General features: G+C 37.3%; 1 protein-coding gene across 4 annotated transcripts in view; it reads right to left on the minus strand.

The window, feature by feature from the left end:
* Positions 1-885: 885 nt before the first annotated feature.
* Positions 886-15222, minus strand: part of LOC135466207 (regulator of G-protein signaling 7-like) — a 32879-nt gene continuing 18542 nt past the window's right edge. For 2 of the 4 annotated variants that reach the window (XM_064743608.1, XM_064743610.1), the window contains exons 7-14: positions 14934-15008; positions 14176-14277; positions 13422-13483; positions 13004-13117; positions 11765-11896; positions 10774-10848; positions 9951-10065; positions 886-8898 (exon numbers count right to left, since the gene is read on the minus strand). In XM_064743608.1, coding sequence (XP_064599678.1) covers positions 8743-8898; positions 9951-10065; positions 10774-10848; positions 11765-11896; positions 13004-13117; positions 13422-13483; positions 14176-14277; positions 14934-15008 — 831 coding nt within the window. In that variant the 3' untranslated portion in view covers positions 886-8742. The remainder of the gene's footprint in view (positions 8899-9950; positions 10066-10773; positions 10849-11764; positions 11897-13003; positions 13118-13421; positions 13484-14175; positions 14278-14933; positions 15009-15222) is intronic. The other 2 variants (XM_064743609.1, XM_064743611.1) reach the window with 2 other exon arrangements.

Genomic DNA, 15222 nt, shown 5'->3' on the forward strand with positions numbered 1-15222 from the left:
CAAATTTGTGTCCGTTGGGGAGATGATGAATGGCTGAAAATGACATTCAAATATTTCTGCGAAAATCATGTTGAAGCGTCGTTTCTGAAACGAATTGATATACAAAGTTAACGTATATATGTTTGCAGGTTGTGGGGAAGCACGTAATGACCACGACAATCATACATTTATTTATTTGACTATTGTTTAATGTCATATTAAGAATAATTAACTTGTACGATGGAGTAAAGTTTTGTGGAGGGAGGAGTTTTTAGAATAAAGCATCGCCTTTGTTAGGTTACTGATGAACCCTTTCCTGTGTGACGTACCCACGTGCACCGTATTGATAGAAGACGCGTTCAACGAATGTTTAACGGCCTTTTAAGCGTCGTTTGCATCTTGGGGTGGGTCTTCTTTACCACACTAAAACATTTACCACACTAAAACATTTCAACTATTGAAATATTCAAAAACATTATTTTTCGGTATCGAAAACAACGTCTTGAATCAACCAGTCGTAAAGTCGGGTTTTCTGTTTAACTAACAACCCTTCCTATATGCGAGAGCCGAAGATCTCTAAGTTGGTGCTCTTTCTGGCCAGTCATATTGCCCATGATTTTGCCCCAATCTTTGTGACGACAAATGGAGTCCAGTTTTAATTATGTGGACCCAACCCAAGGATTTACCCCGAGCATGTAGAAGGGGCTCAGGCAACAACTCACGCACACACGACGGCGAGACATTTCATCGCTGTTAAACTCTTGTTTGGGATATAACCACCTTCCTTATTTTACGCACGAAATACTAGCATTTCTGTAACTTTTTTGTTTTCGTTCCACTGTTCTACCGCTGAAAAGAAATCACAACAGCACAAAGAACAAACAACAGGAGACATTGCTTCGTGGTAAATTGTGTTTAGTAGCTAATAAACAGCTACTGTTTATTAAATTATTTATTAACAGTGAACCTTTTTTGACAGCAGCTTGGGCATAAGCATTCCTGATGTTTTATTTCACCATACTATTCTGCAAATACACTACAGAAATGAACACGTTGAGTAATAGCCCAATGAGGCTGTCGATTCCATCGATAATGATTGTCTACATCTCTATACAAAACCCCAGTACAGAGACCGGTCACACTGGCCCACATACACCAAACAGCGAGCAATGGGTGTGAGATACAGGCGCAAATAAGACACAAAATCTGTCCCACCGTTTCTGAAGTGGCGTCTTGGAATCCTGGAAACGGCATAAGTCCAGTCTTGAAAGAGACATTCATTCAGATCGATTCTATAACGACCGGAAAACGTAAATCTTAACATCGTTGTTCAAGAAGAATAACTACTGGATGAAGATCGTGTGGCTAAAAAGTTGCAATGTACACAGAAACTCACCAACTAGGCTACTTACTCTAGCTCCAATACATCGAGTCTCCCCTCTATATTATCCTGGTAAAGGTGACAACAACTGTTTGAAGCTTTTAACAATTAATAGCACCTGCATTGGGATATGAACCAAAATTAAGCGGCGTTGCATAACTTTCGGAGTCATGAAAACCTAAGAATTATTCAGTAAAACACTGTACATTGGACTCGCTGCTCAGCAAAACACTATACACTTGAATCGCTGTTCAGCAAAACACTGTACACTTGACTCGCTGCTCAGCAAAACACTATACACTTGACTCGCTGTTCAGCAAATCTCTGTGCACTGGAATTGATTTTTCAGCCACCTGCTGTCTACAGGATTTGCTGTTCGGCAACAGACTGTCTACTGGACTCGCGGATATGTTTGGTAAAGAAACAAGATAACAGCATTCAAGTCTTGTAAATTAGACTGTACGCTTGACAGTTCCAGGAGAGTCTACAGTTGGGCTAAGATTATAAGAGACAATTAGGCAGCTTGAGAAAACTATACTGCTACATACATAAACGATACTTCAGAAGATACATACGTCTGTTACCTCCTGTACACTGTCTCATTAACGAGGAACATGCAAGGAGACACAATCTCTCCACTGTCATTATAACACTTGTACAAGTCACACGTAGACAGTTTTTAGTGTAACAATGCATCCCCAAAACAAACATTCAAGCCATGGAAAAGGAGACGTACAGGGGAAAAATCAATATGAAAACAAAACAAAGTTTGATTTTATAACATGTACTGCTTATGATTTGGATAAATCTTCCATTATTCGGAAATAATAAAAAATATTTTTTGAGCAATTGCTAAGTATGAACAGTCCTTGATAGAGGTTCTGTGTCGTAAATTTGAGGGTTGGTCAATGTTGAGGTATAGTGGACGCTGATGAAGACTTGTGACATTCTCAATCACTCTTTCGCTCACACAGTTCCATTCTGCTGTTTTAATCCAGCCTTGGATCTAGTCTGTCCACCAGCAGATGTCCTTGGGTCCCACCGGATGTGCAACCTCTGTCGACCCCATTTCCTCAGAGGATAAGTATTGTACTTTCCATGCAATACATGTTTTTCGCACACAACTGATGGTACACAGTTCAGAGTTCAAACAATCCAAAGCATGGCCAACAAAGTCTCAGAATTAGGCTTTGATCAAAAAAACAAAAATACTGTATTTAACTGAGCATTCCACTTCAAAAGTATAAAAAGAAACGACTAGACATGTCATGACTATACATGTAGCTAGAAATCAAACGAATGCTTCCACTGCCACAGCTTTTTTTTCAAAATATTCAGTCTAAACAGCGATAACAGCAAATAATAATTTAATCCATAAAAAATAAAAAAAAAACACCTTCAGCATCTTCATGAAACACTTAACAATACAATGATGAGATCATATGAACAAAGGAAGATATACCTTTCTACATAAAACAGTAAACCCATTGGCCAATTGGCCTAACTTTAACAACTCTGGTAGATCTTGTCTTTCATCAACAAAATGATTTAAATGAAGACAAAATCAGGGTCATTGTGATTCCAATTTGCATGTTCAGCAAATTTTACCCCCCCCCCCTCCAAAAAAAACAAACAAACTGCTATTTATGTATATTTACACAATGTAAGTATGTCCAACATAGTTAAATATTGCTGCAAGTCCCAAACTTTTGAAAATGTGTGAAACCATGAAATATGGCTATGCCATGTGGTACCACTGGTAATATAACATCGTGTTAAGTTGGAGAGCATGACTGGAGAAAGGGGTCTGAGTATGTCCGACCCTAATGTACATGAGAGAGTATGGTGTCAATCTATAGAGCGACTGTTCTGCTTGACAGCCCTATCACCATCACTTCTGGAGAGCCCCAGGGTGGAGCATCACACCTAAACCCTGCTACATGGACAGCAGACCCTGCCACTGGTGCACCTTGGGAAACAAGTCCCTAACTCTCCGGACCTTACGAGTCAGTTTACTCCTGGATGCCAGAAAACAATTACTGGGTCAGACGGATCACAAGGAAGCTTTATGGAGAGCTCCCCCTGGTAGCTGGCTGGAGAATCAGCATTACACTGAGTGAAGATAGCTCCCTTAGAGTAGAATATCACAATCAAACTTTGCGAATCTCCAAACGCTTTTTACTCTGCAAAGAGCAAAAGATCAAAGTACTGATTACAGCCATGGCAAGTTCCAGGCCCATCAACCCCACACTGCACCCTAATCTATAGTGGACAGAAGTGCTAACTTTAATACTAGGCACAAAAGAAGAGCCAAAACAAATAGCTACAAAATGTAACTTCAAGTCATCAAGAGCTCAATTAAAATGTATTAAGACAGCAAGGCTATAAAAAATGTGCAATGGTAAACAGCCAATGTAAAGAACACAAAAAAAGAGACAATACCAAAACTACAACGCAGTTACAAGTGTAAATCTCTACGTGAATATAAAGTAAGATGGAAGTATTTAGGTGCACACGAACAGTTCTATACAACAGATTGGAAGGCAGGCACAGGCAAAATGAAAAAATCGTATAAAAAAAAGAAAAAAAACTGATGGCAAGTGGGCAAGAGTGTGATTAGATGGGCCAGCATAGTAGGATGGGTGGTGGCCAAAGCGAGGAGTGGTGCGAGGCAGTTGGGTGTGGCCACTCCGCCATTTACTGCCCTCCAAGGTTTAAGCTCGGCAGCTTTGGGATTATGGATCTGGGCTGCTGCACAGAAATAAGAGAAAATGCCGAGATTAGTCATCTAGAAACAAGAGGTAAAGCAACAACATGCCTGACAATTAGTTGTACGCTGATTATTTTAGCTATGTGTATATGGTTTCAGTGTTAAGAACTGCTGCTGCTATTGAGAAACAGAAGTTAACAGCAAACAAAACTGTTCAGAAATCTGTGATGTCACATGGGAGTATATTGGCAACTCAAAGATAATAAGAACCCAAACTTTTCAAAGGCAATTAATTCTCAACCAAGTGCTATAATATCAATCAAGGCAATCCATCTGCTTCACTATCTTCCAGAAATGCAGCCTAATATTCCTCATTCATGGAAAATAAAGATATTCATCCAATGTCACAGCTACTATCATAAGCAAAATAAGGCAAAACAATAAGTAACTTCTACAGAAACTGGCATCCCGCAGAAATATTGTCTAAGAATCTGTGGCATTTATTTTTAACATTGCCCTTTTTATATGGAACATTAAAATAAGGTGAATTACTCTTTCCATAAGCATTAGAATTTCCAATTCTGAATAACAATCAAACAAGTATGAATTTGGAACAAAATGTTATCCACGTGCATTTACACACTTATTTACAGAGTTCTAACCAATTTTCCATTAATCATAGTTGGAAATAAATACATCAATTTGACAGATGGTGAGGAGAAAACCAACAAAAAAACATTCAATATGAAAGTCATCCTCCTCCAATCAAAGTGCCAAGAATAAACCTTCCAAACCGAGAAATGAGACATGCAATCAAAGGTCGATAAGTGGAAAACTACAGTTAAGAGGCAAATCTGTTGGCAGGTACTTTCCTTTATATTTAACCTGAAAGTTTGGATCAAGGTGCACTAAAATATGTCTGACATATTTTATGTCATATGGGAGATACCCAACAAGGTTACAATTGGTGTCAATGACTCCTTTATGACATACAACATTCCCTCAAACAACAACAATGCAACAGCTTCCTAAATACGTACCCACTTAGAATCTTGAACAGGTAAACCCCTAAGTCTGTAGCGAGTGCTTTTTTTCATCAGCAGAAACTAAACTGGTTTGACTCAAACCACTAATGTAGAAAAGATGGACAACTTACACCTAAACAAAACCCTTCTCTAACCAAGATGTTCTATCACAACGGTTGGATCATCTTCAACAGAACTAGATATTCTTCCAAGCAGAAAGTTTTTCACATCCTACCACATTTTCTTAGTACATGTTCAGCATTCCTACGCCATTTTTCCTAAACCTTTTACTTATTCTTAATTACCAACACAGTTTCCTCTTCCATTCATTCAACGCCACTAAATGACATCCCTTCTAGATGTATCTACAGTTCCATCAACACAAGTGTAGACACGTTTCCTAAACCCTTCAAAGCTCAAGTATGAACGTTCACATATCCATTTCAACACCACATCAAGAAGCACTTATCACTCACCATGAAAGCAGGTACAGAACGAATCAGATTAACTCCTCCTGATATATCAAGGAGACTAACCCTTTACTGCAGAAACCTTTCCCACATTTGAAAAAACTTTTCTATCGTTGATCACTTGCAATCAGATTCTAATCTCTAAACCATTTTCAACCTTTTCAACATACTAAAGACTGCTCATTCAACTGTGAAAAAGGTTGATGATTTAGGGTTGGGGCCCTTCTTTCTGGAGGGTTAATTAAGTTATGTCCAACAAACATACTTTTAATGATGGCCTACGTTTTATATGTAAACTCTGCCAAATAACCATACCACTGATTCAAGCAATCTATACCAAAGGGCAAGCCATACAAAATAAGAAATTTTGATAAACCCTAACTCAGAAAAAAAAAAACAAAGCATCAACGTAAGTATTTAAACCGCAAATTAGTACTGTAAGTATTGAGTCCTAATTAGCTGCACCAGAACTTAAGAATACTATGCCATCTTAAGGGATGGGGACTAGAGTGATGGGTTAATGTACATCATATCTGTAGAACATGAAATCCTTTCTTGTTTCAACTAAAAAAAAAACATGACCACAAGACTGTCTGATGCTTTCAGTGTTTAATCCATTCCAGACCCGCTGGAACAAAACAGCAAATCACTGAACTGTCTGCAATACAAAAATGTACCTATCAATAACCCTTCAAAGACGACAAAAACCTTGTTTGTAACAAAAGCTAATCAGCAACCCCGTCAGGTAATCCAAATAAAGCCAGATCCAATCAAACAGAGAATCAGATACAAAAGGTAACCCGTGAATCAGCAGTCCGGAATGGTGACTGAACAACAGAACAGAGAAGTGGTGAGTAATCATTCGACAGGCTACAGGAATTTCCCAGCCCAATGTACAGGGAACAAGAATCATGCAGCACACTAACTGTTCAGTCAAGTACATGTAGAAGGAATTAAACACACCCTGTGACAATAGATGAGTGAGAAAACTTGCGGAGGACTGGGGGGGGGGTAGGGGGGAGAGGAGGGGCAGGAATAAGTGAACCCTGGCCAGTGCAAACCACAACCTGACAGATGACAGATGTGAGCAAATATTCGTGAAGGTTATAAATTGGCACAAAAATTTACCAGAAAACTCCCAGCATTGGACTGAAGATGGACAAAAATCGACAGAGGGTTACTGCCAATGTGACGATGTTCAGTTCATGTACATATCAACATACACATGAAATATTATCACACTGAACACTCTTGCACTCGATCTATCCCCTCCATTTTTCCCATGAGTATTTACATTATGGTCGTGCATTTCCTACATAAATACTAACATTTACATTCACAACTCAGATTACTACCTGATTGCTTCTTGCTTAACACCCTCTGAGTGATGAAAATATTCCTTACCAGATTACAGCTTTGATTTCTTACTTACTGTCACAGCAGAATAAGTGTGCTAAAACAACATGTCATCGCTGAACCAAAGCATTGACTGTGCATTAGAGTTACTTCCCTTGGGGTTACCGTTTTTCACTTGAAGTTGGTTTGTAATTCACTTTCAGCAGAACATGAAGACCGTAAAACAACATTTTTTCAAATTAATTAAATTTCACAAAAACTCTTAGGTTGTCCTGTAAGGTGAATGAATCAATTAGAATCAAGTGACGTGTGTGCCGTGAAAAATGACAAATTTAGGTGAAATACAGTACTTTTCTTTGGAGAAAATCCTCATCTAAACACAAGATGTTATAAACAATGACATTAGCCAGATGACTGATGAATTTGGATCAATCATCGAAGGGACAGCAAGTCTGATTAACATAAAAAGACATGCCCATTGAACATGATGCTTATTGTGACGTGTCACGCGTATCACATGTCAGTATAGCAGTTTTTACAGAATTCTGCTTAAATTACTTTGAGGAAACATTTCTTGTTTTCAGCAGATCAGTTCAATGGTTCAGTACATACATAGCCATACTTTAAGCAACTAGTTTTCTAAGTCTTACTTTCTTCAAGGTAAGGTTTAATAATGAAAATTCAAATCTTTAAAAATTTAGATATTTTTCTCAACTGAACAGATTTCAAAACAAGATAGTGTCCACGCTTTCTCACTTGGCACTTATACCGTGTGACAGCAAAAAAGGAATCAAATCTTGCCAGCAAGTAGAGTAAAGGAAAATAAAAACAGAGCATTTCTGTTCACAACACTCACAGGATCTCTCCTATGTCTATGTATACACAGACAGCTACATTCATATGTACATGTATTTACAGGTTACGCATAGAGCTTTGGTGTTTGGACCGTAACACATTTAGACCCGTTAATTGAAGAACAAACTCCAGTTCAATTCTATGGACTGCCCTATTATAATTAGGGGGCACCTCTTACCTACAACTTTGTACAATACATACATACATACATGTACATACATACAGTGGTATTTAACAGTGCTCTATATGTAGCAGACACATACATGCCAGGCAGTTTATGTGACGTTCATTATATATCACCCAGTAACAGAGTACATCCACATTACCAGACTACTGTACCACTTTATATCACCTGGAGAGGCCAGGCAGAGCAAGATTTACCATATTACTTCATATTTTTTTTACAAAATGTACAGTTTTCAGACTCCAATGTTCTAGTGAAATTTAACAACACAATGAATAAAATGTGCTAAGCAAGTGGCTTCACTGAATTAATTCACTTGTAATTTAATAATAAAAAAAACTGCAAAAGAACCCAAGCCACACATAAAAACTTTAGTGAGCAAGAAAACAAACAAAAAAATCCTTCAAATTAAGTTTTTTAGTGGTTTTCAATAAAAGGTGCTCCTTAACTTCAATTACACAGTAACTGAGTATTTCGTGGTAAACAAGAGAATCTCAAACAATGTGTGGAGCGAACAAAACAGACACTAAAAAAAATACCCAAAGATGGGGAAAAAAGTTTCAGTGTGATATACAAATTGACTACAATACCATCAAAGCTGAAATTTGAATTTGTCTATGCAGCAAACCAGCTAAGATAATGGAAAGAATCAGTTGGGCTGAATGAGACAGGTTGTGGTGAGTAAGACTGTGAAACTCCATCAGACAAGGGTCGTGACAAGTCACACCTGTCAGGACTCGTGCACATGTGACCAGGACAACGTTGAAATGCAAGGGTCGCAGCTACGAGCTTGAGGTATGTTTAGACAAAACAAAGTTGCCTGCCAAAGACGGCAAGAATCTTACTTTTTTCCTTGTTCCGCTCATGAATTCTTTGTACATATCTGACCGAAGATAGCGACTATAGCTGTCACTCTTCATCAATTTGAAAATATGTTCCTGTAAAACATGAATAAAAAAATAAAGACAAATTTTAGAATAATAAAAAAAACATATACAATTGCTGCAGGCCATATTTTACCATGTAAACACAATTATATCATTTGCATTATTACACTGACCACATCTATAGCAGTTCTCCTTGTATGAAACAAACTCTTAATCAACCATAAAACAGAAATGTTCGTGTAACATATTTATTTATTTATTTATTTGATTGGTGTTTTATGCCGTACTAAAGAATATTTCATTTATATGACGGCGGCCAATATTACTGTGGGAGGAAACCAGGCAGAGCCTGGGGGAAACCCACAACCCTCGGCAGGTTGCTGGCAGATCTCCCCACATGCAGCCAGAGAGGAAGCCAGCTTGAGCTGGACTTGAACTCACAGTGACCGCATTGGTTAGATGGTGTAATGTAAACAAATGATTCTTCAAATCAAACTCCATTACACAGACTGGAGAGCCACCTACAAAGTACATGAACCTCAGGTTCAAATCAGTTCATGTAGCTTATTGTGGAGAACTAACCAGTCCACATAATGCTATATGGCCTGAATCATCACATATTATTTGCCAAATATTTCAGATTGCTAAATTAGCACCAAGTCTATGATTGATATTCCTGAATTCATCACTCTGAAGAAATAGTTTTCCTCTCCGATCATATATGCAAAGATCTGTCAACAGCCTGCGGATGATCATGAGTTTTCCTTCGGGATCTTCCCAGTTCCCTCCATCCATAATGCTAGCCATTGTCGTCTAAATGAAATACTCTTGAGTACGGCATAAAACAACAATCCAATTAAATGAATAAATCATGAAATCATAACCTTGAACAATTGGAAAATGGATCAATGCATTTACATAGTACCAAACTGAGCAGTTTAAGATGCCACTTATCTAAGCAGCTTAACTTTATTATGAAATCTGTGTGAATCAATCCAAAAGTAGCCAAACTCAACACCAAAGGAATGACAAATGTATTCCTGAAAATTTGAATCCTGGAACCTCATGTATCCTAGGGGAGGAAAATAAGTAATGTGGCTCACCTCGGCTTCTTCAAAACAGAACCTATTAGGGCAAGTTTCTACTCGTGATCTCACAGCCTCAGCTACTCGACTGTCCACATTGACTGGATTGTGGCAGCCAGGAGCTAAAAATTCACTGAAAACAAACACATCAACTTTTGGCTCTTGTACGGCTAAAACATGCCTGTCATAGAATTGAAATGATAGTTGAAAAAAGCAGTTTCAGTCACTTAAGATTTTCATCATTGATGTCTACTACTACTGCCAGATGTATAATGTACTCTCTTTCTCAAAATGCAATTGATATAGCTCTGGATGATGATATCGCTCTGGATGACGATATCGCTCTGGATGACGATATCGCTCTGGATGATGCCTCTCCAGTGGTTGACCTATCTTGAGTCATGCCAGGATTAGGCAGAGTAACTTTGTGTGCTATACTACAGTTATATTACCTTTGCCACCTTGATTACTCACTTTGGAATCCTGAACTGCATATCACAATATCTTCAAAAAGACTACAAGTACTTCACAATGACCCTCAAGCATGAAGCACTAAGGGGAGATAGCACATGAATTATCTCCCTTGCTTTAAACTGGCACCATACATGTAAGTTCTAATGCGATTCCATTGCAGCTGTTATTCTGATTGCTCAACTGGACCTCGGCAAAAGGTTTGATGGGTAATAAGTTGAAGTCAATATTCATAATAAACAATTCTCACAATTTTTTTTCTTGTAAAACATATTTCCCATAAGAGGCCTCCCCAAAAAACAGGGGAGGATCAACTTTTTTACCAACCACAAAATTAACTAAATACTGTTTTACACAAAGTTAGCCTTACCTGAATATTTCTTGGACCTTTGCCTGGACCTCACTGTTGGATAAACCTTTAAGTTCTTGACAAGCTAGCCAAAACCTATTGAAAGAGAAATTAACAGCCCTTATAAACATCATGCTACCACACTGGGAGGGACAATTTGCTCATAGTTTTATGTGGAAACCAGTAGTAATTTTCGTGTTAAAAACAAAAACTGGCAAATAAATCTTCAAGAACAACATATTAACATTTTCTTTTACTTAATGCTTTGAACCAAAATTGGCGTTCTAGTTAAAAACTCCTGAGAGGACACTTGACTTAAGATAGTTCTAACATCCCACAGATGAACAGTCAAATATCCAATATCCGGTGTATTTAAAATGGGGCAGACCCTAGCTGGAAATCCAAAGGGGTAGGGGACAAAGTGAGGCAAGGCAATGAATTCCACTGCCAACCTATTAAGGCTGTGCTTGATAAAAAAAAAAGAGCAGGGTACAATACCCTTCAAAAAAAATACTGGAATGTGGGGTATTTGTTTAAATCAGAAAACAGCAGCAACTTTTTTAAAAATGTTTTGGCTATTGTGAATTTGTGTTTGTTCTCCTTTGTTTGAAGGAGTGCGGACATGTCGAATTAAATGATATGATAAACACCATTCACCATTTTATATTTTTCACATTCACCATATAAAAAGAAACCCTATAACTTTCAGTGTAAAAGAATTAACTTCCGAAGAGTACCTAGGGGTCTATGCAAATACCTGTCAATGCACACTGTAGGCCCTTGACCAACTTTTAAAATGGGAGCTGAGACACAGGTAAATGAAACACAGCAATGTAACAAACCACTCAGCCCATAAAGAGTACATAACACAGTTGAGGTTTTCATCATTCGACCTCAACAAACATCCACTACTGACTAATTTCTTCAAAACATGCACTAGAGAAAGTTTGAAATTATATTTAAAATATGCAAAATTTTTCATTTAACAACAAGAGAACCAAGAAATACTCACTTGAGGTTTTCTCCGCTGAATTCTTTATCCAAAAATTTGCTAAAATGATCTTTACCAGCTGGGTCTTGTATTAACTCCTGTATGCAGAAACTCCATCTTTTGACCCGTCTTTGTGGAATATCTTTGGGGTTCCTGAAAATGTAAAATATACAGATGCATGTAGCTGCAGACAAGATAATTTAATAAAAACAAAATCTCATTTTTTTGGAACATTTAGAATGACCAAAGACATTTTCTTTTTTAAATTCAGTAGAAACAAAAACACTCTTTATGGTACTACATTGTGTTAGGTATATTAGGGGGAGAGAACTTCAATAATTGTCTCCCCTTCTTTTATACCTGTGCAATCTCCAAAAGACGAGATCTAAATTAAACATGTTAATCTCCCCATATGTTCACCAGTTTAAAAACTACAAAACTACATCACAAGGCATGTCATTATTGCTTTAGGTTCGCTTGCACAAAGAGTTGGTAGCTACAATTGATTGCAGGCTCTATCACTGAGTTCACAATGGATTGTAATAATAATTTATGCCACTTGAACAAAAGAATTGTAAGGTGATTTTAACTTTTCAGAACTACAATGAAGATCATAGGCCACGTTTGACTTGTACATAAAGTTGGTTTCTGTAAATAGAAAGTGTACCATCAGCATCATTTTCAGGAGAGTTCTACATCATAATTATTCTGCAGCTAAAAACATGTGACACTTCTACTAACATCAGTCTACCTAACACTACATAAGTGAAGTATTTTTACTTAATGTTAATTCTGGGGCGATTATAAGTATTTACAATAGCGTCAACCGATTGTCATTTTTGATTGCAAATTATGACTATCATAGCCTACAAGCCCTTTGTTTGTAAAATATGATCACAGCTCGGGGACAAGCCCAGCAATACAATCAATAAACTAAACGGCAAACCTCAACCACAACTTAATTTACAAATTGCCCCACGACAAACACAGGGTCAATACTTAGGATATGTGTCCTATCTCACAATGCTGGGGAATTGCTAAAAATAGTCTTGGAATGAACCCAGATCCTGATCACAACAAAAAATTTAACAGATTCGTGCATATTTTATCATCAAATCCACCCATAAATTTTTCTGTAAAAAGTTCTTAAGAGACCAACAGTGGAATTACATAAGTGCCATGCTGTCTTCATCTGAACTTTATGTACTTCTGCCAACAGTCAAATAAATGCAAACACAAAAATTTTCCTGTGATACTTACATAGTTTTTTCGTAATCCCAGAACTCGGTGTTGTCTGACACCCATGGGTTGCTAGGATCAGGGGTGGTTATAAAGGCATCGAACTCCGAATACTGCTCATAATATGCAATATAACTGTGGAGAATAAGTCAAACAAGGGTTCATAGAGATCCCAGTATGCGTGTACAAGACAAACCTACCATACCCCAAATTCATGCAAAATACATGTAGTAAGCAGCATTAAAACATCGGTGTAAAGTAACACAACATACAACAAGGCCCCTACATGATTTGATGATTTGTTATCAAGTTTTGTCAGTCATAACTGTATGACATATGTAGCTAAGCTTTATCCAGCAATTTTTTTTTTTTTAATATTTAGAATTTTTTGTTGTCCATTTATCGTCTTTCACTGGGCACAATATTCATAATCACCCACCTTTCAGCTACTTTTGATATTTTTACCCTCCGCTTCTCCAGCTTTTGTCGTAAAACATCGATCTAAAAAAAATAAACAAATATGAACAAATAATTTCACATTGAATAAGAGTGTACAGAACATTAGATACATTAAAATACGATGTGGCCATATTATCATTCATTCATTCATTAAAGTACAAATATTTACTAGTTAGGTAATTCACTGATTACATGTATGTTCGCTGATTACACTTATGTTCGCTGATTACACTTATGTTTGCTGATTACATGTATGTTTGCTGATTACATGTATGTTCACTACTACACATGCAATCAATACACCGGTTTAATGTGAATGTACCAACAGTGTTCTGTCTTTGACCATTACAGGGGTAACACATCTTTTTTCAGAAGAGTGAGTGAGTAAGTGCTTGGGGTTTAACGTCGTGCTCAACAATTTTTTGTCATATGACGACAATTTTTCAGAAGATAAAGCCGACAAATTAGGCACTTGATGAAACTAACTAAAGCTATGGGATGCCGGCTTACCATTCAAAAAGTGACGTTTTGTTAAATGTGCGCTGGCTAAGCCAATTCTAGCTTATTTCTGCTGCCTTAGAGTTTGTTTACATTTGTTTACAAGTATACACTATACAACACTATAAACTGATGCATGAATACAGCATATTGCAGACCCTGTATTTCTTTTAAAAACCCAAACCCACAAGTGCTATTATTTTTAGAGTTCTAAAAGAAGCTGTGAAGAAGCTTACATTATCTCGAATGACATCATATTTGAGCGATTCTTGGGGGTTATGTAGGTCAGCTTCTGAGACACTGGGACTTATTCTACCACCTGGCACAGCATAATTTGGCTGAAATAAACACAGGCAGGGGTGATTTTACAATGCACATACGCTAATGCAAAGCTCGATATAAAATCACCACATACAGTATGTTTTGATGTTTGACCTCAGTAGTAGCTACATGTAGATCAACATGGTATGTACCAACAGAAGCCCTTGAACTGATAGGATTGTTGTCTTAAAGCCATACTCAAGAATTTTTCATTTACACGATCGCAGTCCATTTTATGAGTACAGGGGGGGAAAAAAGAGTGCCAGGGGTAAACCATTAATTCGCAAATTTTCCCACATATAACCAATCATATTAGGCGTAGGCAAGTAGTCTCCTGTAAACTTCACGCAACACCACACAATAAAACATATGGAAGGATTTTAGGAGAAAAATTTTACAGAGCTCAACTCTGACCAATCATTCAACTACCTTGTGAAAGTGACAATTAAGTATAAGATAAAGCTAGGTCTGACACATGCTAAATACAAGCCCTGGCCCCTTGTTTTTTATCAGCAGTAAAAACTTCTTAAATCAGAGCAGTAATCCACTGCATCCAAACTGCAAATGCATAAATTTCGTACAATTGAAATGAAAAATTGTAAGATTAAATGAAAATGGATATACCAAAATGGATATCCTTTATTTCTTCAATATCTTGAAGACATCCACTTACCCTTGTCATCTTTGAATGTCTATTCATTCTACATGCTTTTTTAATATCCACTTCTGTCGTATTTACACAGCCAGGCTGAAACAAAGGTGAGAGATTTTATATGGACTGTTTGTATAAATTTGCAATAGTTGTGATATTCCCCCATTTTGCAATACCTGTGATATATAAGCTTTCATGTCACCTTACACTCAGGATCCTCCTGAAGTCATTGGCCTACATTAAGAGATACAAGGTGTATGTTAAAAGATAGGATGTCCAAAACTTGACTGACCGACAAACAAAATAACCA

This window comes from Liolophura sinensis, chromosome 6 (assembly GCF_032854445.1).
Source record: "Liolophura sinensis isolate JHLJ2023 chromosome 6, CUHK_Ljap_v2, whole genome shotgun sequence".
NCBI classification, from domain to species: Eukaryota; Metazoa; Mollusca; class Polyplacophora; order Chitonida; family Chitonidae; genus Liolophura; species Liolophura sinensis.